Below are 14,104 nucleotides of genomic sequence, written 5' to 3'. Positions count from 1 at the left end.
ACGCCAAACATTCGGTAGAATTTATAGAATAATGAAAAATTATGGTCTATTACCAACACGTATATATATATATATATATATATATATATATATATATATATGTATATGACTAAACCCAAAATTTATATACATATATAAACGTTTTGAAGGCCTACATGTGAAGGTTTTGTAACTAATAGGTTTAGAAAATTTAACAGAGGCAAAATAAAAACCATCATGAACTATTTTAACAGTTTCAAAAATTTATCAATTTTTTGTTAATGTATATTTCGGTGCACCTGGAGATGGTAAACCATCTGGTTGGAGGGAATTTCACGAAAACGAAGAATGGTGGGGTTGCGGTTTGTTGCCAGGATCCTTCCAACAGTACAGTACAGTTTGTCGATCACAACGTCAGTTTTTACTTTTTTGTTTCTTCTTTGACACCTTTTATCTAACTCTCTAAAGTGACCTTTTTAAAATTTTACTATTGCTAATAACACGACAACTATTATAAAGGATGTACAACTTTATTAGTTTTGTACGAAATATTTTAAAATCTTGTACAAAAACATTTCAAAAAATTTTAAAATTTTTTTAAACAATTGAGTTTGAAGTTATGAATTATTATTTTCAAATTCACACTTCCTGTTTAAAATTCTAAGTAAATGCCTGTGATTTTTATTTAAAAAAGATGATGATTAACGACAATTATTTTCAATGCAGTTAAAATGTGATGGCCTAACAAAATGTGCCTGGCAGTGTCAGCAAGATCCTACCTGCTTATCATTCAATTTCATGCTCCAACATTATCAAAATGCCTCTCTCAACCCTATCACAATTGAATGCAACTTTTTCATAAGCAAATGTTACAGTGTCCTGCCGATTCATAGATGCTCATTTTTCCAAGTTCGTTCTCTTTTCAATGGAAGATCTCTGAAATTACAACTTTTTAACAAATATATTTCAGAAACAAAATGTGCAAGTTTTCACTGAAGATGGTTTGTATATTTTTTCGAATTATTATTCAATAGAAATCAATTCAGCTCTCCGCACAAAAATTATTAAATATAGTTTGAATTATAAAATATGAAAATAGTCAATTAAAGCCATAACATCGTAATAAAAACACTCTGAAACACTCATTTAAAATTTGAACAGATAAAAAAGTTTCTTGCTCGTTACCTTACACCTCAATTGGTGAAATAATCAACGATTGCTTAATCGGTTCAAGTTGTTTAAATGGAAACGGAGCTAAGTCAGTATGCACTGAAAACAAATCAAGTAGAAAAATTATCAATTGCATTTTCAGTTTCTAATTGTTCACATCGTCTACGTTATAACATTAACCTGCAGTAAGTTCCACGCTTACTCGCATTAATTTGTTTGTCCCGAATATTCCAACGCCGAATGTGACAGCTTACACTACAGCGGGATGGCTGGTCATACATCAGGCCAATGTTTCATCCAATGAAAGCTTCAACAAGAATTGGAATCAATACAAATATGGATTTGGAAACATAGAAAAAGTAATTTATGTTCAAATTGTAGCAGGCTTGAAATATTTTTTGCACGTATTATTATATTTTGGATGTATGAACGAATATTTTTGGAAACTGAATTATTTATGGTGTCGAAAATTCATTTCCTACTCAACTCAACTCAAACAATGAGTGCAAGTAATAGTAGTCAGATTAAGCGCTCTATTGTGAAATTTTTATTTTCATCCATTTAGTGGATATTTTATTTAAAAAAATTTCTTTTTGATCTACCTTGCCTGTTTGCTGCTTCCGACAATTTTCCTGCCAACCGAACTTGCAGACTAAAAATCTTGTTGTGTCTTCATCTTTAAACTCCAGCACACGTTTTTTCAATAATGTTGAAATGATAATAATTTGATGTGGCAACAATGCTAAAAAAATATAGCAGTTATAATAATGACATTGATAATAATAAAAACACAAAAGATTACCAAAAATGGTGAAAAGGGAAGAAAATAAGTAAATTCTGTCATCCTTTTATGTTCTGAGTGTTTTTTTATGTTTTCTGTTTACAACTTGTTTTTGTTCTAACATTTTCCTTTCCAATAATGCTGTCTGCTTCTCTGGGATGACACTGTTACGTACCTACTGTTTCTTTATTCCATCTTTATATTTTAATTTTTAATCTTTCGTCATCCCCTTCTTTTCTTATTCCTAAATTAGTTTAGTTATTTCATTCTTTGCCTTTTTGTTCCAAATCTTTTTTCTTTATTCTCAATAATTAAAAGATAGAATGCTTGCCAAACTCTAGCAATAATAAAAAAAATAATTTACAAAATGTGAAAATATGAAATTTAAAAAGGGCATCTCATTAAGCTTAAGAAAACTTGATTTAAAAAACATATCTGAACTCACTGTTCATGTTTAGCTCGGATATTTTATTTATGTATATCTATATGTGTGTTGTTTAACTACAAAGATGATAACAATTAATTTATAGATGTGTATAACCATAATTATGTTTTCAGTTTGAAATTTATGACTGCTTGAAATATTTGCAAACAAGGGCAACTACTGGCTGGGAAACGAGTACGTCAGTCAGCTGACATGGATGATGCCCAACGTAACCTGGCGTCTGCACGTCAGCGTCCAAGCATCTGCCAACAAGAAGTTCTACTCCACTGAGTACTGGAGGTTCAGAATTAAGAGTGAGAAAGAATTGTACGCCATTGAACTGGCAGGCAATGTGCCGAGAGATGCTGGTGATGCTTTCAGTTTCACTAGTTCATCAACGTGGGCGACAAATTTGAGAGCGTTTTCCACTCCTGACAAGGACAACGATGAATGGTCTGGTGGCAACTGTGCTGATCAGAATGGATGGTGGTTCAACTGGTGTGGAGTCAGTGTGCTGACGAGCACTCCTCAAAGCTGGGGAACTGTGAAAAGTGCAACTGCAGCTGCTGATTATAATGTTATTTATTCCACCATGATGATTATGATCAATTGATACTTTCTTGAATCTGCCATCTTCAGTGTTCAATGTTTATGTTCAACATTTGAAAAATATATATAATCTCAGAGTTATGAAAATTTAAACTTTGCAAATTTTTACATTCTCAGATTAGCTAGCTCTGTCTATCAAATTATAATAAATAACATTATTTAACTACTAAATAAATTTAAATTTCTGTGAAACATTTAACTTATTTTTTATTCACGCGTTGTCGATAAAATAATTTCAACCAAAATGTTATCATAGAATCTTGTTTTTCTTCAAAATAATTATGTTTACCTGCACTTTAGCGTCTTATATCGAAAAGAGTTATAAAATATTTCAGTCATTAGAAACAAATTTAATTATTTATGGTTTGCTAATTAAAACGTTGAAGAATTTTTTAAAGTTTATAGAGTTTCTAAGAAATATTAATATAAAATTAGCATACTTGCGACCAATATTGATTCAACAATATATTATAATTGTTACTCTTATGTAAGAATAATAATTGTTATTTATATGTAATAATATTTTTGACAGCTTGAATTGAACAGTTTTGGCAATTAGAATTTAAACGACAAAAAGAAATTTATTTCGAATTTGGTAAATAGGAATGAATTGTTATTCTATTGTTGTAACATCAAATACTAATTCACTTATATAAACAAATTCTACCTACACAGAATTTTCAACATTTCGTTCTTATATAAAATTGTTTGTTAAAATATGAAATCCACTTAAAAATTGATATTCCGTTTAAAAAGTATTTGTTCAAACCAGTTCCAACTCTGATGATATCGACCATCTATCATTGATCAATTTTTCTTAAGTATTTAAAATATACCTAACAAGTGACGGGAGCGTTTCATAATGATGACTTTTCTAAACGTTCTTTTTTAAATTATAGTCATTTGAATTCAGCGTAAAAATGCAAGTGATGGAATCGTTAGACATCTATGGGAAACTTCAAATAAATGTTTTGTTAGGCAATGAAATGAAAGCAATTTGGTTTTTTTACTTATAAAACTTTCTTGTTGCTAGGCAAAGCAAGTTTAAAAGCAGGTTTAAAAATTTTATTATTTTGAAATATTATTTAACTCTTAAAAAGTATTTTATATTTTATTTCATTATTCGCCTCTTAATGAACGTTGACCTTTCTAAAAGTGTTTTAAAATGGATTTGAGTGTTTTTTTTTGTACAAACTCTAAATTTTGAAAATGTGGCAAAAACACCTTCTTGCTGGCAAACAAAATAAAATAAAATAAAAAGGTCTTTTGATAGCTATCATTTTTGCTGGTATCGTGATATTGTATAGTAATGCAATGCTGCAATGTTTTACACTGTCTAAAAATTGAATTTTCAAACTTTAAAATAAAAGTTTATGTTTGAAACATGTAGATCTGTGATGTAGCCTACAATTTCACAGTAGGTATTTTGTTTCTAGTATTCCTTGCTACAATTTGAACGAAATTTCATAAAAATAATTGGATGGGTCTCAAGTTTTTTTATTATTTATTAAATAAAAACCTTTTGCATGCCAAGAATTAAGATATCAAAATATCTTTCATTAACGTCACGTGTCATCCGGCCATGCTACAACTCCCGTCAACTTTTTTGCTCGTTACTTCTTGTGAGTGTAGTACGTCTCACACCGCCTCACAACAAAGAACAATCCACTGATTCACGTTGAAATTGTACTCATCTATTCAGAATCGCTCTCTAAGGGAATTATTTTTTATATCCAAAACCAATTATTTTCTAAAGGAATTATTTTTTATATCAAAGGAAATACAAATCATTTTACATATCGACTGCATGTAATTCATTGAAAGGTTTGTAATAAAACATTCGAGATCAGTTATAAAATTGCAGACGCACAGACAACATAACACAATTTAAAAAATACTTTACTCAATATTCACTTGAATTAATATTAGAAACATGTGTACACTACACATATATGTGATCAGTACCTATATCTACCTGCAGTTTCCAACCACTCTTTAAATTGGTTCCACCTCGATTCGTTCACAGAGTCCAGTTAATGCACGCACACATATTATTATTAACATCTAATTTTAGTGAAAACTTTAAATTTTTTTATTTGAAACAAATTATAATGAAAAAAACGTTAAATTTCAATAAATTGGAAAAATGTTTTTCGAAGTTATGTTGTTGATCGAAAGGCAATTTTTTGATTTTGATGTAAGTGTAATAATATTGAACTATTATATTTCTACTACTACTACCACTGCTACTACTACTTTTACTACTACTACCACCACTACTACTAAAAATACTACTACTGCTACTACTATTAATACTACTACAAAAATGCTGATAATAACAAAGTTATCCTTGCTAGTTTTACTATCATTGTTATTATATTTTTTATTGATCAATCAAAATTATTTTTAATATTGTTACTAATAGTTTAATTACTAAAACTATTAAAAACGTTAGAAATACATACTATTAAAATTTATATTATATTTAATTGCTAGTAGTCTACAGCAGAGTTTTATCAATAAATAGATAAACCATGTTACAGTCTCAGCATTGTATTCACTGGTTCACTTCCATTGTGTTATTCACTGGTTCACTTTTGTTATATCGTGTTATATCGCATTTTTATTGCCTTATTTAACATAAAAATTCACAATTCACTTGAATTTTGAAGCAATTCAATCTAAAACTACAGATATATAAAGAACGATTTGTAACCGAAAATGGTTTCAGTGTATTTACACAATAATATTGGCTCTTTTTTATGATTTCAGAATCACAACAGTCAGCAGAGCAGAAAAATGTTTATATAACAACAAAATTTATTTTGTAAGATCGAAAAATTCACATTCAATTTATATCTGATATCAAAAGAACAAGTTTATTTTGATTTTTTCATTGAAAACCTTTGGCACAAGCATCTCAAGTTTAAATACTTCAAATTTAATGTTTTTAATGACTGTTAATTATTCATACAATACAATTTTTACGTACACAACAACGTAAGTAATGTTACGATCAACGTTTAGTTTATTTATTTAGTTTTTTTCAGTTAGACCAACATCTACTTGTAGACTTTTCAACGGGATCAAACGGCCGTTCTCTTTGAAATCATCCTCGAACTGATCAAAGTTTTTTCCGTCGCATTCATCTCGTTTGGCAAAAAATATATTTGCGTTCATATTTTTCTCTAAATTGTCACGAACAATATCATGGTTGATGAGGATGCTGTCATGGTTGATGTCTGCACTTTCGCAATGGATGACATTATTGTCACGGTTGGTGATGCTGTAGTCGCGACTGTTGATGTTGCTGTTAAAATAGATGTTGTATTTTTTGTTCATGTTAGTGTTGTTGTTGTCATCTTTTTCAGGTTTGATATACTCATTGTTTATGTTTTTAGCACGAAGACTAACAGCAACAGTTGTATTAACTTGATTCTGCCTGTGGTGACTGTTGTTTGTATTCGGACTCGGCATGAGAGATGTTAAACAGCAGCAGTAACGCCTCATATAATCCAGCAGTATATTTCTAAAGGTATCGTTGAGAAGGCAGTAGATAAAGAAATTGCTGGCAGAATTGACGGCCACCAGCAAATCACTCAATTTCGAGTAATAATAGTAGAGAGAACCGGGGTCAGAGGGATTCTTGGTGGCCCAAAATATTTGATTCAACAGCGCCGGCGTCTGAGTGAAGATGAATGTACTGACGATCGCCACAACGCACTTTGTTATGTGATCCGTTTTTCGAGCAGCGCGTTGACTCCTTCCGCCGCTGCTGGCATCGCGACTTGACCCTGTAGCTTCACTGCCGCTAACATGTTTCAACGCTATTGACTTTTTCTTTTTTAAATATTTCAAAACAACGATTAGTTTGACGTTGAGGTAGGTGAGTATGAAGAGGGGGCCGATGTACATGATGGGGTAGTAACATATGACGGTGTATATGAAGAGGTACACGCCGTGGTAGCCCAGCTGGATGGTTCGTGTAGGGTTCGTGGATATCCCGACCACTGTTCTTATTTCTTCACTTTCTGTTGCAATTATTTTGTAGTTATTAGTTTGAAGAAGATCGGCAGAGTTGTTCAACGTGAAGAAGTTTTCGTACAGCAGTCCTGACGCGTTAAGTTCTATTTGGTCGTCTTCAACAAATGCTGGGTTTTTCACTAACTGAAAATATAATTCAATGTATTTATCAATTCAATGACAAAAAATTTAAACTTAATGTCAATCAACATTTATAAGCATTCGTTCAACTTTTCAATCTGAATAAACCGGATGCTGCAACTTTTAAAAACTGAATAACAAATAAATCTTTGATGCTATAAAGAGCAATTAAAATGTATGAAGTGGAACAAAAAAAATCACAACAAATTTCAAACAATTGAAAATAACAGTTTTTATAGAAAACATTAACATGGGACTAAATTAAAAAATTGTCGGTGTCGTCAAATCCGTCCCCGCTCGCGGCTTCACGTCTGCGTCTGCTCGTCTTCATTTCCTTTCTCACAACGTAAATGAATATATTTTTGAGGCTTAGCACGAATTGCGACAAACATATGAATAAATAAATCACTTTATTTTTACGTTGGAAATACTGCTTTTTCATAATTTTTACAAATTTTTTCAGAGAAAACCATTTTTAGGAAAAAAAAGTACAATATCAAAAGTTTTTCATTTAAAAATGATTCCACATTTCAAAAGAGTTTCTGTTTAACAAGATGAAAAGCGTTATAAATTTAGATGTAACTAAGATAAATCAAGTTGTAAAGAATAAAAACATTTTCTAAATGTGCAATTTGTAAAATAAATAAATGAAAAGATTAAAAGATATGAATAAAAATTAAGATATTAAAAAATAAAGAAAAGGCAAGTGCGTGACATTTGAAAAAGATAAAAACATGCTGATAACTTGGAAAACATGCAGATGGGTTTAAAATGTCAGTTGAAAGATTTTAATGGTAAGTAAAAGAATAAATTTGACATATAACTGCACGGAACTAAACACTAAAAAACTTAAAAACAAGTTTACAGAAACGAAAAAAGAAATTAAATAAGACTTACGACATTTATTCATTTTTGCCCTATGGTTGTAAGTACTGTAGCATAAAAATCATTCAACAGTTTAACTTCGAGAAGAGATAACAAAATTTGTTTCATACACTAACAAGAAATTGAGATGTTTTGCTTTACTTTCAAACATCCAGACCACTCCAAACTTTTTCAGGACCTTTAATTAACTTCATTACAATTCACCGCCGTCTTTGAACATGAGTGTGCGTACATTTTAGACTTCTTCGTGCTCAGAGACATCATAGCCAGACTCATGGTTTTATGTTTGTATATAAGAACATGAACCATATTTCGCCATTTAAATATCTACTGTTTTTACACACACACACATATATATATATATATATATATATATATATATATATATATATATATATATATATATCCTTCTTTGAATCAAGCCAATAAGTATTTCAGATATTAGAAAAACTTTTATGTTCTCTTATTATTTTTTCCTGAAAGTTATTTTTTCGTTTATTGAGTTTGGTTCATTTCATTTCATTGGTTTCGGTCATTTGAAAAAAACTGTTTTTTTGTTGAGTCATTTATCAGTTACCTTTTGTATGTATATCATTTCAAGTTTTTTGTTCAGATTAAAGCCATTAAAATTTCAAGCGATTTTAAAAATTTCGAATCTAAAATTTTGTTTTTGTGATCTTTATGTTGAGTATATTATAGAAGACGTTGTAATGGTATACAAACAAATCTCATGGAAAACTTTTAATAGATCTGATACATTTATAAATCTTATATATTTGTACAATTTAAAAATTATTAAAAAATAAACAAAAATAATAAAAAAAGCTGAAACTGTTGACAGCTTCACGCTTTAACGCGTTAGAAAAAAATGTCCAAAATAAACGTTTGATCGAGTGTTTTTTTTTTATTGCTTGTCAACTGATTTTCAAAGGCATTATTTCCAAGATAATATGCTAATCTATTTTTGTCTATTTTTATTTTTAGACTATCATTTGTATTTTCATGGTCCATAGTGAAATAAAAGTAATAAAATAATTTTTATTAAGTTCTGAAAGTTTTATAAAAGCAAAAATTGAGTTTTATTTAAAAAAGTATTTGTGCTCTAATATTTTAATTTACAATAAACTTGCTTTTAGTTCATCATGTTTTTCAAACTTTACTGTCTTATGAACAAATGCATGAAGTTAACGTGGTCGAAATGAGAGAAGTTTGCAAAAACCCCATTCATCTGCATCTACTTAAACATCTGCCTCAACAACAGGCTTACTTACATGTGTCTTTTATTTTAATACGAATCTAATTAGAGGGAATAATGAATGGAAGCGTAAACGTTTCATTAATCAATCAGATTACCATTAAATACCTTCCATTTAGTTCTTTTTATAGTATATTTATATTACATATAAACATAAATATTCATTCATTCAATTTTCAATGGACGGGATATTAAATTTGAAACTATTATAAAAAAGTTTAACATTTGAATTAATTTAAATAACTTACGCTTTTTAAAGAACATCAGCTTACCCACATAAATTTTAATTTTCTCTGAGCGGGCTTTTATTTTTCTCATAATGTATTTAAAATCCCAAATAAAAATGAATTTATAAAATGAAAAGACTTGTTTATTGTAAAATAAACAACAAAAATATTATTCCGTTTTTGTGAACTGATGTGAACAAAGTTCCTGACTATGAGGCGAAAATCATTAACGCGCACTGCCTGTGCTGCAACGAACAATGCTTCTCAGTCCGATAAATTATTGATTAAAATATTAACAAGTTAACTTACAATAGTTTACGTTTGAAATTATGGAAACATTTTCAAATATATTTGTTGATGAGGCAAAATGAATAACTTTAAAAGGAGTTTTGAGTGATGTTAACAATAGTATTAAAATGTGGTTATTAGTCTCGTAATAATTCAAATCCAGTTGAATCGTCTTTAAGTAATGTACTTGTGGTGTGTGATTATTGTATTGTAAAACGTGTGATAAGCGAGGATCTTTTTACTTTCGAACCCTGTTGTGTTGGTTTTCAGAGATATCTTTCGATTTATTTGATTCTTTTGTTTAAGATCACTTATTGCGCAAACTGTAATTAAGGTGGCTTTGTTACGAGTGTTCTTTCACTTTTAGCGTTTCATTCATATAAAAGTAAAACGGAAAAGATCTCATGAGTGAGTGTCTTGAAAGATGATTTTATTGCATAAATTTAAAAAATTTACATTATTTAACTGGCGTATTTTGTATTTAAAAACTTGTTCAATTTCAAGTGGTGCATTAGATTAAAAAAAGTTTCCGTGGTATTTCTGGTCGATGCCCTGAGGAAATTTATCAACATCAACATAAAACATTTATCTAAAAAAGCACAAAAGTGAACAATCCAAGTGCAGTTTAGATGCCTGGTCGTAGAATTTAACCAAAAAACCGACAACAACTGTGGCAAAGATAATAATTGGATTGAAGAAATATTGCAGAAGGTGACGACGAATGGATAGCTTACTACATTGTGAAGAAAGATTTCTCATGTTCCTAATTTATCTGTTGCTACTTAATTAGCTGTCCAATGTTTTACGAGAGGGAGAGGCAGTCCAATGGCTTTGGTTGATTTGTGAGTCAGGTTTATTGGCATTCAGTATTCATGAGGACCACGGATAATGTTGTGTTGTTGCCGATTGTTCATATAAACAAGCCACGTCTGCTGGTGAGTACCTTTTTAATAATTATGTCTTAATTTTTTAAAATTTTAGAAATATATACAAAACACATATAATTACGAGTAAAACTTAATTTTTTCAAAATATTTATTTATTTCGTTTATATTGATGCTAAAAATAATTAAAAGAATCAAATTAACCTTCTTTATATATGATAATAAATAAGAGTGAATGTTGGTCGGAGTAATATTTACGATGTAGGTTAGGAAGTTTTATGTTGCTCGTTTTCTTGATGGTGGTGATGTTATATATAAGATAGGCTGTCATGTTTACGTTATCATTGAGGTACATGCAAGTACAAGTACCTATGTATACAACAACAAACAGTTTAGTGCAATTTAAAACAGCAGAACAATTAATTTAGTGTGACGCACATCAGAGTGTTTATTACTTTCAATTATAAGCCAGTCTGAAGCTATTTTATCTTGATTTAATTCGTTTTTTTCTCAAAAACAAAAAATTAAACAAAGCTTAAATTGATATAAATTATTAATTAACAATTAATAATTAACTAAAAATGTTTTGCTTTTTTACTCTTGAAACTTTTTCCGCTTGGCTTTTTATCGTTTAATCAATTAGAAATGGTTTGTATACTTAACAAAATGTAACAATTTTATTGTGGTGTAAGTTATTGGCGTAAAATATCTAGGTTCGCAACAACAAAATTCCTATGACGTAACATTCAAGTTACATCAACGAGCAACAGCTGAATCGAAGTCAAGCGACTAAATCGAAATCGTCCTAAACTACTCACAAAATATTGCAAGAGAAACAGATTTGCAGATTTTGAATAATTTTATTCGTTCGATTTAGCAAACATCAGTGTCGGGTCCGAAGGGGAATGCGGGGATACACCAGACAGTGAAAAAGAAAATATGGAAGAATCTGTGTGAAACATTGTAATAAAGTGAACGGGAATTAAAAGTGAAAAGACTTCATCTTAAATTTTGAAAATCATCCCCTTCGAAATGAAAGTTGGCCAAAAAAAATGGTCCACAACTTTAGTTTTAAAATCATCCCCCGCCCGTCAAAAAATTTTGAATTGGATTCAAGATTCTCATTTTTATAACACATTACTGCCATTTAAGATAGCTTAATGTGACGTAATACGATTTTCATATTTAGATATTTTATTTTACTTAAACCTTATTCATAAAAAAATGCATTAACTTTTTATTTAGTAAATTTGATTTTTCTAATGCATTCGCACGTTTTATGGCGTTACCAAGAAATAGTCAACACGTTTATAATGCTGTCTTTCAATTTTTATTTTTCTAGTGAATGATTAAAATGTCTTAAAATTATTTGAACAAATTTAAAGTTTTTCTTATTGTCAAAGCTAATAAATTTTAATATTTTCTTGGTAAAATAAATGTAGAAAAAAATATTATTAATTTTCTTCCACTTTTTAGAAAGTTCACAGAATTGCCGCACTTTTAAATATTTCTATCACTTTTCATTACGATACAAATGATAAAATTTTGTTTCATAAATATATTTACTTTAATTTGAACGTTTATTTTTATATTTTTTCAATCGCATAACTAAATGGCACATTTTCATTTTATTTCCATGTAAGCAATTGATAAAAAACAATGTGTTTATGTGTGTGAACATTTGTTTGTTTGTTTGGAAACATATGAGATGAGTGAATATTCACGTAAATGATTGCAGTGTAAATGCTTGCTGTGATTATCTGCTTTTATTCTTTAACTCTCAATGTACAGCTTAGTGATGCATCATTTAAAATGATGCCGCAACTGCTTTAAACATTCTTTTTTCTATCGAGTTTGTACTTTTAAATTGTTGAACGTAATTTTTTTTTGAGAAGTATTTGAAAGCATCATTTATCGCTAAGTGGTTTGTTTTTGAAAATTAAATCGTCAAAAGTTGCAGAATATTATTGTAAAATTTCAAAACTGATTGAAAATTGTGACAATGAAAAAAAAGTCTGAATTACGTTGTCTCCTTTCAAAATTGCAGCAACTGCAATCATTGCAGCAATCATTTATAATTGCAGTTATAAACCATTTATGGCTTCTAAACTTCATGTTTTGTGTTTTTGCAAAATAAATCTATTCAAGGAAACCAAAAAAAATATTTTTTTCAATTAAGTTGGTTTTTTAAAACGCAAAAAAGTGATTGAGCAAAAAGCATCGATTTTAGCTGTTAATTTTTTGATGATACTGTGCTGGGTAGCGTACATTTATATCGTAGTATCTTAGATTAAGTTATGGCGTTAATTAACATAATGTAAAAAAATATAATACCATTGGGGTTATATTCTATAACAAATTATATGTAACAAGAACTTTGAGTTAAATTGTTAAAAAAGTTGACAACTACTCTTTGTTATCCCACATATTATCCCTCATATATATAAATACAATTATGATTTTAATAAATTTAGTTTAAACCCTAGCAAAACGTTTCATTTTTTAGGGTTTCAGACCCAAAACCATCCCAACTTGCTTATTCAGGCTTACTTTTTTAATATAGTTATTTAATTAAACATTTGTAACACCAGGAAGGGTTGGTGGGTGCCGACGTGACTTGCTGCCTCGGACGCTAGCCACCCTCGGTACGCCATATTTAAAGGATGTCTCACTAATGTCTCACAATTTGTGTCAAATGAAAATTTATTATTTTTGTTCTTGACTTTTATTAAGAATTCTTTAATTTCACAGAGTTTATTTCCCAGTTAAAGTTAAATATGTTCTTCCTTTTCTGAGTGTGCTGTCACCTCCCTTCCTCTGCATGGTTATCGAAAACCAAACATGTTTTTATAATTTAAAACTATTAAAATTTATTTCATTTTCAAGAGCCGTTTTAAAATTGTTCAAAAATTGTTTTTTTTATAACTTTTTTATATTTTGAAACTGAAAAATTGAAACAGAGAATATTATTCTTACAATTCTTTCAAGTTTATTTTAAAACTGGTATATTTTTAGACAACAAATAAAAGAAAGTTATATCAAAAAAATATATTTCGAATACGCCATCCTCTAATTAAACAAAAATTTTTGACCATTTACGTTTCCAAAGTCTTTAAAAATGTTTTCAATCAGTGTTTTCACTTCATAGACTTTAAATGAATAGAACGCCGCAAAAAGTATAAAGTTAATCTTTAATAAGAAGCAATTTAATAATATTAAATTTTAATAATTGACATTATTTTAGCTTTAATTTAAAAATACGGCAAAACGTAAAATTTATAAATTTGCGTTTCATTGCTTTCAATTAACCTAAAAAACAAGTAAAAAACAAAAACAAGGCTTATTTTTTCAGCTTGAATTAAGCCATTAAACCGAGTAGTAATTTATAAATTTGCGTTTCATTGCTTTCAATTAACCTAAAAAACAAGTTGGCTTGTT

General features: G+C 29.2%; 2 protein-coding genes across 2 annotated transcripts; one reads left to right on the top strand and one right to left on the bottom strand.

Moving 5' to 3' along the window:
- Positions 1–284: 284 nt before the first annotated feature.
- HELRODRAFT_159137 (hypothetical protein) lies at positions 285–2,967 on the top strand (the record flags this gene model as incomplete). The annotated part of the gene is made up of 6 exons (XM_009011049.1): positions 285–392; positions 706–888; positions 950–980; positions 1,141–1,263; positions 1,336–1,508; positions 2,527–2,967. The coding sequence occupies 6 exons, from the start codon at positions 285–287 to the stop codon at positions 2,965–2,967; spliced, it is 1,059 nt and encodes a 352-aa protein (XP_009009297.1).
- Positions 2,968–5,999: 3,032 nt separating this feature from the next.
- Positions 6,000–8,321, bottom strand: HELRODRAFT_159136 (hypothetical protein; the record flags this gene model as incomplete). The annotated part of the gene is made up of 2 exons (XM_009011048.1): positions 6,000–7,130; positions 8,217–8,321. The coding sequence occupies 2 exons, from the start codon at positions 8,319–8,321 to the stop codon at positions 6,000–6,002; spliced, it is 1,236 nt and encodes a 411-aa protein (XP_009009296.1).
- Between the last annotated feature and the right edge of the window lie 5,783 nt (positions 8,322–14,104).

Source organism: Helobdella robusta (assembly GCF_000326865.2).
Source record: "Helobdella robusta unplaced genomic scaffold HELROscaffold_1, whole genome shotgun sequence".
Lineage (NCBI taxonomy): Eukaryota > Metazoa > Annelida > Clitellata > Rhynchobdellida > Glossiphoniidae > Helobdella > Helobdella robusta.
The sequence above is the reverse complement of the archived record's forward strand: the minus strand, read 5'-3'. Positions and strand labels throughout refer to the sequence as shown.